Consider the following 12,234-nt stretch of genomic DNA (forward strand, 5'->3'; position numbering starts at 1 on the left):
AGCGGAGTTCGAACTGGAGATGGCGGCACAGGGTGGACTCAGCTGAGTTATAATAAAAAGTAAAAATAATCTAGGAATAAGAGTGACTGAATTTGGGAGATAATAATTATCAAACGTGTTACTGTGTGAGTGTTACACTTTTACAGTTAAATTTATCTGATCTGTGTCAAATTCCCAAGGTAGCATCTCATTCTTGTGAAAACAGGATAAATAGTGTAGATCTTCTTCCTGTCTGTGTTGGATTGAGTTCTATTTGAGCAAACTAAACAGCAAAAGGAAGTGAATGGCACTTGCTTTCCTGTTGTTGATTGTAATAAAGCAAGTTGTTGCCCGTCTTTGAACTTGTTCAATAGAGGAAATATTCATGTTGCTGGTATCCAGGTCCCAAGCAGCACTAGCGTAGTCAAGATGAGGATAAACAGAAAGATATAACTTCTCCTTCACAAAGGTTGAGTAAATGGAGAAATTTTGTCTGAGGAAATTTAGGGCACCAGATGCTTTCATTGTTGCTTGGTGAGTCTGGCTGTTCCATTGTGCGGGTTGTTCTGAATATTAACACTAAGGAAGGTACCGTACTAGCTTAATCTGCTTCTACTCTTCAAGGGTTAAATGCCAAGATGTTGTATGATATAATGCCTGGGACTCTTTTCCTGGTGATAATGTCATTCTTGTCACTTGATTTCCTCTGGTGGTACAACAGACAATTATCACCAGCTTGTTGTGCTTATGACATTGTCGTGAATGTCATCGACAAAAAAGGACTTTAATCTTAATCCTGGAGGTGGCTCTTTCCCTATTTCATATCTGAGCTGAATTTTTGTCAAATCATTTATCTGAGCATGAAGTTTTCACTATGGTCACTGGTCATGCTGTTTGTTGATGTAAATTAAATCAATTTTATGTTTGTGCTTAGATAATGTTTACTTTAGTGACAGTACTTCTAGATCCTGCTCTACTACATACTGGGTACAGCTACAGCTGAATAGTACATAGTGGAGTATGTCTTGTACAGTCCTAGCCTTGCAGTTTCTAGTACTAGAACATTACACCAAACTGTTGATAATGGGCTTTGTATTCCACATAATGACATACTAAGAAACTTGCTATGGGATTGGTCAAGAGCTGATCATGTGATAAAACGTAGTTTTGCCCATCACATCACCTGAGAAGAAAAGTTCTTTACACTCTATGATGACAGTCATTTTGTTTTGCTGATTTCTTAGTCCACATAGTCCTAACGCGTGATGTAACCTACAATTTTGAGTACGCGCGAAATAAAAGTGCATTGCACTGTGGTCTATCATTTGACCTGGGTCAAGTGATAGACCACAGTGCAACGCACTTTTTATAATGTCAGTGAGACGATGCAGTGTTTGTAATCGCCAGCCTACACCCAAAGTTGACTTGTATGGGTTATTACCGTACCATGCGTGCACGTAGTGTACCGGTAGTTGCCTTGCTCATGCTTGTGTTTCAGAATGTTCAGTGTTTTTAGCAACAGCATGATTGGTAAGTGAACGTAACCTAAGCCCTAAAGGCTTGGCCGAAGGATACCTAACACGTTAGATCTATATCTACCAGGACAGGTCTAGACTCTCCGAATCTCGCTAGACCTAATGTAGGCCCTACAGATCTGCAGTTTTAGTATTTTTGGACTTAGAGTCTAGTCTAACTAGGTCTATCTAGCTGTGTTGTTCGCCCCCCCCCCCCCCCTTCCCGTCTTGTTCCCGACAGTTAAAATTATTTCAGATGTGGAATTAAACGGGAATATAGATGTGGAATATAAAGCAAATAATCAACTTTTGATTTCAGGCAATGAGACAAACTATCACTTCCTCGGCGATCTGAATGTGTACGCTATCTTTCCTCAGCTGCCGCTTTGGAAAGATAGCTACATCCAGATCGCCTCGAAAGTGATAGTTTGTCCCATCACCTTCACCAACGTTGATTATTTGCTTACTATTTCAGTTGATACATGTAAATGCTTGTGTTAACCAGCATTGATAATAATCGACCATCTACAGCTCCTCTTGGAATGATAAGTTTCAATCTCATATTGTTGGTGACAAAATTTGGTTCAATTTTGAATTTTCTATGTCTGTGATATATTTCTCTCAAATTATTACTTTCATTCATTTTCTTTCATTGAATTTGTGGCAGCGTGCTGTATCATCCACAGAAGGGATCATCCACTGCCGTCTATACAAAAATCACGTCCTCCATGTATCCAACGTCATGAGTGGCAGCGTACTGTTTGCCATGATAGCCCGTCTGAAGGACGGGCTGCCGCTGTCGGCCACCACGGACCACGATCCCAACAGGAGGGTGCTGGAAAGCAAGAAGTACGCCAAGATACTGTCCAGAAAGGCCGCCCACTTCCCTGACAGATGTTCCATGTTCACTGGTAGCCACTGGCTCTAGTAAGGATAACATGTAGTCTATAGTATTATTATTAGTCTTGTTTATATGTTCTTGTTTATGTTTGTATTGTTTTGTTCTTGTTTAGCAGCAGCAGCAGCAGCAGTAGTAGTAGTAGCAGTAGTCTTGGTTGTAGTATTTTATTTGGCAAACTTGCAGACATTCAGTAGTGTATATAAATGCTTTATAAAGTGTCAAGAGCAAAATTAAATGGAGCGTTCGTTTAATAACCAAAGAAAGTTTCCCTTTTAGAATCCCAGTAAAGAGCTGTCTAATTGCTTAATCAACACATATTCTTTCCCACCAACATTCAGGAAAGACAGCATTCCATGGAATGCATTGATTTGCAGTGTTTAGAAGCAATCAGAGTGTAAAATATCAGCATGACATGTATTTAAACATAAATTCAAATGCTGATCAAATGTATGCATGTCAAAGTGGACTAGAAGCATCAATGAAATGCTTTCACTTTCCTCCTCGTATGCAGAACAAAATTTGTTCAATTATTTGTCACATCAGAATCATACCCTCAGGTGCCTGAATATAATTCTGTTCATCTTGATCATGCATTAATTGTTATATCATCTTTTGTTAGCATCATCTCGTCTTTGGGCGTGTGTTTTATCACGATGTGCGAGGAGAGCTACCCCAGTGTGCTGGCCTTCTGCTTCCTGGATGAGCTCCAACGGGAATTCATCTCCAGCTATGACAACAGGAAAGTGGACAGCGTGGTGCGGCCCTACGCCCTCATAGACTTTGGTGAGAGGAGTTGATCAGTTCCTGAACAGTTGACCAGATTACTAAGAGATTCAAATCTTAGCACACCATCATAATAGAGGCTGTACCTGAAAACAAAAAAAAAATGTGCTGAAAGTTGAAGTTATCAAACCAGGTCATTCTCCGTGCACTCACCTGTGCAACTAGGAGAAGACGTGTTTCTTCTTCTAGTCAACACAGTAGTTGTGTCAACACTGTTTGATTTATGGCCATACTGTTAAAAGTGCGTAGACCCGGTAGTTGCGGGGGCACTGTTGGATGATAGTGCCGATCACCGTTAGCATTGATACGAAGATTGCCAAAGTCGAGCTGTCATCAAGAGTAAATCGCGTAGGTGTTGCTAGGTAACATTGCCTTCGTTGTTTTCTCTGCGCATCATGCAGTCTGTAGTGATGCCAGAGTGCGTGCTTCTTAGTGTGACGTCACAGAAGAAGTTTGCTAAAGCTGTCATCATCAGCCGAATCATGAGCCAAACTGTGATCGGACCACTGACTACAGTGGATCGGACTTCTTTGGACTCATGGAAATGGGTCAAAGCATAAGCGCTAAAGAGGAGTGGATAGCATAGGTCTCTGTAGGAAACTTGCGTCGTCTGCCCTCATTATGCATTCGACTAAACCACTGGGTCTATGTGCCTTTAAACTGGTGTGCTAGCTGTTGTCATTATTTTTTTTTTTGACTCATGCTGTGGAATTGACTTTATTTTTGTTAGATAAAGAATAATATTGTCAGAAAAAAATGTACCATTACTTGCCCCTTTCAATTTATGAAGAAAATATCTGCATTAATATGTCTGAAGACATCTAATCATCAGCAAACAGTCCCACCTGAACATGCCCATGTATGCCTTTTGTTTTAAGGTCAGAGAATTGAGGGCAGTAATGTAGCACAAATTTACATAGACTAGGAATGACTGAGTATAATCAGTTGACTTCAAGGAAAGTCTGTCCTTGTTGCAATGCCATAGCAGTTTAGATCACCACAACTAAAAAAAACCCACTTTTTTTCTGTATTATCAATCAGATCGAGTTATACAAAAGACAAAACAAAGATACAACAACACACTGACCCTCAGCAACAGGAAGAAGTTCTCCGACATGACCCTGGAGGTAAAGCTCCGCCCCCCGTACCGGATCAGCATTGAGGATCTCCAGTCGTCATCAAATGCCAACGGTCACACCCTTTTCCACCAGGCCCAAACACATCAGCAAAGCCACCACAGAAATACAGCATTCCATACAGTGAATATTGTGGATGCAGACCCTCATGAACCTAAAAGTAAGCTCCTCTTCTTCTCTTAACCAATCAAATGTCATAAATCCTCTTTAACCCTTGCTGTGCTGTATTTAGCATATCGGCATGCACACTGGAGTGCTTTATACACCAATTATCACAGATGTTTGGAAACTTATTGTCAGTGAGTAGAGTTTAGTAGTAGAAGGCTTCACGGTACACCACATATTCTTTCTTAGGCATGTGTGTGGGCCATATACATACCTTCTACTACTAAATATTCTACCGCCACGGAAACCTTCAAAAATGTCATCAATAGGCCCGGTCAGACTGGCAAAAGATCGAGAAGTTTAACATCACGATCTTTAAGATCTCGAAGTTTTTGCCAGTGTGACCACAAACTTCTTGCAAAACTTCCCACTCCAACTAGAGATAATTCCCTCACCCCCATCAAACTTCTCGATCTGTTTGCAGGCGGTGTCTCCGAAGCTTGAGGCCATCGTCATGTACATTGTACAGATGTGTATTGTTACGTCACATTCACTAGCCATCGAACAGCACGCTCTTTCTTTTTTCTTGCGCGCACGTACCAATGACCCAAACTTCGCAATCTTAAACTGCTTGATCTTTTGCCAGTCTGACCGCACCTAATGAGTAGAGATTACGTAATCCCCTTAATCTGTATAGTGTCAGTGTGGCTTTCTTGTTGGACTGAGGCACACTGCTACACCTGAGAGAGGGCTCGCTAGTCTACAACTAGGTTAAGTTTAACTCGTTGAGGACGGACTGATTTTGCTACAACATGCATTTCCCATAGACACCTGCCCCAGTATGTATACTCGGGACTCATCCTCAATGGGTTAAGTGGATTGCTGAATGCTGATGACAAAATTTCACAAGTGCCTGAACACATAGAGGGTCTATCAACAATGGTGAGATTGCTGGTGGAAGTGGAGTCTTTATAACATGGAGGAGTTCCTGCATTTGGCATCACATGTTTATCAACTTTTTGTGTTACAGTTATCATTACACTCAAGAGAACTGACCCTTTCTATCATTATAAGACCAAGATATGCATTACTTGGGAAAAGGGAGGTGGGGAGATTCAGTGGAGGTGTAAGAATTTATGTCTTAATGCAATGGCTAAATCAGTATGAACGTAAATCAAGCACCTATTACATTTATTTATTTATTTTTTAAGTTATGAAAGTCAAATTGAGTGTGAAATGCTATTTTGACCGTGAAGCAAAATCTCTCATCCCGCTGAAACAGTGATATAAAGGGATAATGATGCTGATGGGTTTTTGTTTCTTTATCTGCTTCTGAGACACAAGGAAGTAATGTTTTTTTACTTTGACTCTTATTTCACCCACCTATGACATGTCCAATTATTAGGTTATCATATGAAGTGTTATTCACATAAAGCTGTTGCCGGGTAGTGCTATTCATAAATCTTAAAATGTACTTGCCTGTTCCTAGCAAGACTTTGATAGGATAGTGGGGATACCTGTAACATTATTATTTCATTCACAGTCATATTTTGAAAAGAAATTACTACTTTTTAATACAAAAAAGTTGTTTTGTGTGAAAGCACTGAACCAGAGGAAGACAACTGATGGCCCAAGAATATGGCAATACGAGGAGTGACAGTGGATCAATTTATCCATTCTTTCATATCAGCAAGCAGTCATTTGTGTGTGTGTGTCTGTGTGTGTGTGTGATGCAATGTGATACTTTCATCTATATGTCGAGTTTGAAAATTAAGTTTTCAACTGTGACTAAGTCACACTGTGAAATGCCTTGTGCAGTCATACTCACCAGATGGCGCTATACAAAAAAAAAAAAAAAAATTGTCAACTAGGCCAAGCCTTGCTATACACGTATACTAGGATACATTGTATCATGAACAAAAAGTATATGCAAATATCCAGTCACAGAACCAGTTGAAAGTGACAGACAAATTCATGTCAAAGGTTATGTCAGAGGTCATGTCAAAGGAGATGTCAAGGCTGATACTGTGGAGGAGTGTCTTTAGGCCTTCCGACTGGAAACCTCACAGGCTCAGGAAGTAGTCATATGTTTATTTGTACAATTAACTACACTTTCCAAAAATGGTAACTAGTATTCTTTATTGTTATTTTGTGCATGCTCTGTCTACAAAGATAAACCATGACAGCGGGCAGCACATCGCTTTAATGATTGACTTGAGGAAGGCTTATTCAGAGAGCTGCAATTCATACAAAGGGCATAGGAAGTTTCAGTTAGCTGAAAGCTGTTTGAATGTTTGTTTTGAATCCATGGTTGATTCTGCTATAAGTGTATCATCATGATTGATAGGTTTTTGAAGCACTACAAATAAGGAAAATGTATTCTACAAAATACCTATGAAAACTACCTTACAACCAGCAGTCCCACAAATGCACCCATGTTGGTAGATTTTTTTTTTAATAGTAAGCAGCAGTTTTTCTTTCTTTTTTCTTCAAATCTGAATAAATTCGTGCTTGTTCAAACAAACAACTGAACATGGATATGGACACAACCAATCAATTAGTGCAAAACACAGTACTATTCCATAGGCTATACCACAGTGCACACACATTATAATGAGTTGAAATAAACCATTATTATGTTTTTATTTTTTTTATGTTTTTTTTTGTGTTGGTACGTAGTTCAAGAAAAACAACAACAACAGCAACACTTGGATGTCGTTCTAAACCTGTTGACGATAAGTTCTGTGTGTAGGTAGGTAGTTCAAAAAAAAAAAACACTTGGGTGTCATTCTTAACCCATTGAGGATGAGTTCGAGTACACTCGGGCAAGTGTCTAAGGGAAATGCGTGTTGTAGCAAAATCAGCCCATCCTCAGTGGGAATAATGAATGTGCAGGGTATTCATATGTCAACAATTTCTGGTTAAAGTCTGTAAATTCCTTAGTGATGTACATTTGGGGGGGGGTAGAGTATTGTGTATGCAGCTGTGTGCAATGTACAAACAGTGGACAGAAAAGAAGAGAGAAATATTGTACAAATATTTGCAGTCTTTTCATTCTGAAAACCTGGAAGTAGTGATACATTTGAGGAAGGGTGAAAAAGATAGAGAAAAAAGAGTCTTTTTTGTTTTTGATATGCAGCTATGCTGCAAATAGCGATATAAGCAGGCATATTTGAATGTGTTTTGTATTTGAGTATACATTGTACATTAATTGTGTGTAAATACATTCAATGAGCATTCAACTTCTGCTGTTTTTCTCTATCTATCCATGTATGTATGGATGTACTGTCTCTGTGTGTGGGGTGATATGTGCACAATGTGTTTTGATTGGATAAAGTGAAATGAATGAATAGAAAATAAATTGTACATGAAGAAGACAATCTTCAAATTGGGAGTGCCTTGTTATAGATTAGGAGATAGAAAGATGGTTGAAAATGTTTAAAACAATGTACAATTCATACGGTGTGAAGATAGATCAAGAAAATAATAACAGCAAGAGGAAATCAATATCAGTAGTTGCTATTCATCATAGTAGCTTGTGATTCCTCTATAATTTGTATCCAATGCATTCATATCTGATCACTGCATACATTTCTTTGTCGGTTTCCAATTAATTTGATATTTGCCCAGCTGTCGGGGATCAGCATTACAGACATTGATGGTTTACTTTGAGCTGTAACTTTGTATCATTATCTACACATGCACACACACACACACACACACACCTGACAAACCTGTATAGCTTGAAATGTCAAGTGTGCAATTCACACAGGTATAATGTATGATATGTGAAAGTGATGAAGGAGATCTGTGCAACGTGTCCAGTGTGTCTCATTTCTGTACCCCTGAAAGGAGAGGCGTAGAAATATATGCAGCTTCCAATATATTTCGCATACGTAATCTGGTGGAATTAGCCTGCATCATTGCACATTTGGTAAGAGTAAAATTGAATTAGTTTCTGCAGTTGTTAATCATCCTTTATGTATTGTTTAAAATTGACCTTTTTGTGCTGAGAGCATTTTGCCTGTAGACTTATTATTTGTGGATGTTCACCTTTCTCTCTCTCTTTATAGTTTCAATCTCAAGAGGGTAATTTTATGATAGTGTATGTTTTAGTTGTTCTAAAAGCATTCTATTCAGACGTGTAATTTCCTGTTTTCAATGTCTTAATTTTGTTTAAGTGAATTATTGGACTATTACTTCTGGACTTGTTGTAGCTGCTGGCTTGTGTAGTAAACTTGGTGCACGAGTCTTGACTACATACTATTTGTCTATACTTTAACTCACTCTGAATTGAAAAGTGTTTCTGAAAATTGTGCAATTTAGTAATTGCTGATGGAGGATTTTTTTGTGCAGGTTCCTGAAATATTCAAAATTCTGATCCCAGCCGTAGACTGTTGATGTTCACATGTGTTGAATTTGCTATCTCACTCTTTGTGAGAACATTCATACAGTGGGAGAAATACATTCACCTAGAGGAAGACAGAATCATTTTTACATTGTGCACTTCATATTTCATTAATGTTCATGTTTTCTCCCTTTTGCTCTGTTTAGTTTTGTTGTCGAAGATGAGGGATGAGGCTTTGAGAGCATGTTGTTTCTCATGCTACAATGTGTCAGATTGCTGTCATGCTGAACTCTCTGCAGATTATTTTGTTCATGTAATTCTTCAAATGCATTTTGTTAGGAGTGAATGTGGGTCTTTTATCAAATCTGGCAGTATTGTCCCTGTATTAATGACAATCCTCTCAAAACCATTCCACTCTCTCCAGTGTGAGTAGGTCCTCATATTTTTCTTTCTTTGACATAAAGCTTCTGTCACAGTTATTACACCTGCGTGACAAATTCTGCTTGTTTTGATATCTTAAATACTTCCTGAAAATATTATTGTCTCTATTTTATGCCCTTTCTCACCACTGTTCACAGATTTTACGAGACCATTCCACACGCTAGACTGGATGGCGAAGCTACTGCTTGTTTTGTCAATACTTTGTGGCACATTAAATCTGTCACGAATCATTCTAGTATTGACATTTGGTACCAAAGCGGTGAGTATAAAACTCAGAGAAGTGTGTTCCTAAGAGGAGGACTTTCTACAAAACAGTATTCTCTACATTGTAGAAAAGAGTACAAACAAATATAGATTAACTCAATCTCTCTGTCTCAAAGGAAAACATTTCTGCTTGATAGCAGTGCTGCCTTTGATATGCCTCATGTATGTAGATGTCTAATAATTTCTATATTTCTTCTTTTCCATGTAACATTGGTTTAACCCTTAATGTGCCATCGCAGCTTTTAGTCAGTGCCAATGTGCTAATGCTCCAGTACCAGCTGTCTTAGGAGAATCAATGACAGGCAGACAAATAAATCTTAAATGTTTGGTGATTCCACAACAGTGGAATCTGTCATGCCAGCATTAGATCAATAGTCATAAAATCATACCTTGGACGTGGGCTTAAAGTTATACCAAACTTATTATACTTGCCAAACCTGATTGGATGTTGATTCCAAGAAAGCCACATCTCACTCTGTCATTTGTGTGTGAACATGAGTGTGGCGTTGCGACTGATTGACAAATCGCCCCTTCATCAACATAAATAAACACTGATTAAAATGTTTTAGTAGTAGCCATGATAAAAATCATCCATAGGCATACATACTCATTTTGAACTGCAACCAATGATCATCTGATTATTGATACATTTCATATCCACTAGACTACTAAGCTTCCGCCTACAGACAGTGGTGGCTCCGATCCCTTATAGCAGCCATTTGATACTGCATATTCATTAAAATCAGTGATTCTTTCGTTAAAGCAATGGCATAGTATTGGTTGAGGTGAGGATTCAGCTTTTAATTTTTTTTAACCCATTGGCCCGAATTCACGAAGGTGGTACAAATGAAACCATGGTTTAAACCATGGACAAAAACCATGGAATGCCAAGTGTCGCATGGGATATTTCGCTACGAAATCAGTAATTTCGTCGATGAAATGATTATTTTGTAAAGAAATGACAACATTTTGTAACTAAATGAACATTTCGTCCACGAAATGATAATTTCGTTAGCGAAACAGTCATTTTGTCGACGAAATGACAAATTTCGTAACGAAATATTCCGTGTGACACTTGGCGCTCCATGGTTTTTGTCCTTGGTTTAGACCATGGTTTCATTTGTACCACCTTCGTGAATTCGGGCCATTGAGGACAAGTCCCGAGCATATCCCGAGTACACTCGGGCAGGTGTCTATGGGAAATGCATGTTGTAGCAACATCAGTCCACCCTCAATGGGTTAAGATACTTGGAAATCACTCTATAGATGTTAAAGAGCATACAGTTCTAACAGGAATTCAAAGTTTTGTTGATGAAAATTGGTTTTGAAATGGCTGAGATATCTAAAAACAAAGTAAAACAAAGCGATACTTATAAAAGCAAGGTCCTACCTTTTATTAGCCTCGCTTTGTTTTGGATATCTCGGCCATTTTAAAAACAATTTTCATCAAATGATTTTATAAGCTTTTATGTATGCCAATGAAGGTCAATTTAGCAATCATTTGCAATAAAAATAACTTGACAGAAGAATCATCAATTTGAATGAAGTGTAGCTCTATGCTGCATTATGTTCTTGTGATGATTGATAATAATCAAATAATGAAATAATCACACATGCCATACATTGCATCATGTAAGATTGTGATGGATATGTGTATGAAGATTATTGTGGAGTCAAATAAACGAGTGAAATTTTGTTCTTTTTTGCTTTTTTTTTTCCAGTATGAACCCGAGGAGCAGGTCATTGTCATCAAGGCCATGCTGACACTGCTCGTGTCATCGCTGCTCTGCTACCGCCAGGCCTTCACACTCTGGGGGACGGTGGCCAAACGTTCTCCCCGCGAGGTGGCCGTCTGCGCCCTCATCATTCTGTGCAACCTCTACCTCTACCACCTCTACTGGCGATTCCTCTTCACCGTCGCCTTCCACTCGCTCATCGCCGTTGCTGTCACGATAAAGTTGAGGGCGGGCTCCTTCGAGTGGAAACTTCCGCACTACACGGTATGAGAGAAGAGAGAGAAAAGCCATAGACAACAAGAAAGGAGAGATACAAACATATTTTTACCAAGAATTCCAATTTATATTTTATGCAGTTGGTAGAGTCGCAAGTGTAGAAAAGAGGGAGAATCTTCATATAGGAGCATAGAGAAGCTAGTCTAGGTTTCAGCCTGTAATGTATTACATCCTGTGATGGCCTTCCAACAAATGTTTGCTTTTCAAAGGAAATTGTTCACAGCAAAATCATTTTGTCTGTATATGATCATGATAAGACACGCTGCCATTTTTAAAATTGTTGAGGTGTTGCAAAGCACAGGCACGTCTCCCACAATTTGTTTATACTGCAATAAGTATGATAAGAAATTGGGATAGAATGTATTAGTTGACTTGTATATGAAAGGCATGGTTAGCCCTATGTGTGCTTAGACACTTAGCTTCACTTGCCAAACTTTTTTTCATTGGCATTCAGTAATCCATCCAAATTGGACCTAGTTGTAAATTTTTAAGCCCACTCAGATGTAACAATGTGTGACAGGCCAACAGGAAGGCCATGGTAACACAATAGGGATCAAGGAGATTAGCTAATCTCTGCTCATTGACAGTTCGTTTTGTCAGTAGATTAATTTGGATTAAAAGTCATCTGGGATTGGTTGGAATGTAATCATAATGATGAGGAAATGAAATCCCTATGATTATTTTTTTTTTATCTGGATTCAATCATTATTGTATGACATTATTGAGGGGCAATGAAAATGTTTGAAGTTGG

General features: G+C 38.7%; 1 protein-coding gene across 1 annotated transcript; it reads left to right on the forward strand.

Annotated features, from left to right (window-relative positions):
• The first annotated feature begins 2,235 nt into the window (after window positions 1–2,235).
• Window positions 2,236–11,963, forward strand: LOC140245663 (vesicle-trafficking protein SEC22a-like). The gene is made up of 5 exons (XM_072325210.1): window positions 2,236–2,420; window positions 3,014–3,177; window positions 4,219–4,473; window positions 9,345–9,466; window positions 11,193–11,963. Exons 1-5 carry the CDS (start codon window positions 2,236–2,238, stop codon window positions 11,475–11,477), a joined length of 1,011 nt encoding a protein of 336 aa, XP_072181311.1. The 3' UTR covers window positions 11,478–11,963.
• The last annotated feature ends 271 nt before the right edge of the window (window positions 11,964–12,234 follow it).

The sequence above is a fragment of the Diadema setosum genome (assembly GCF_964275005.1).
Source record: "Diadema setosum chromosome 20 unlocalized genomic scaffold, eeDiaSeto1 Scaffold_20_unloc_1, whole genome shotgun sequence".
NCBI classification, from domain to species: Eukaryota; Metazoa; Echinodermata; class Echinoidea; order Diadematoida; family Diadematidae; genus Diadema; species Diadema setosum.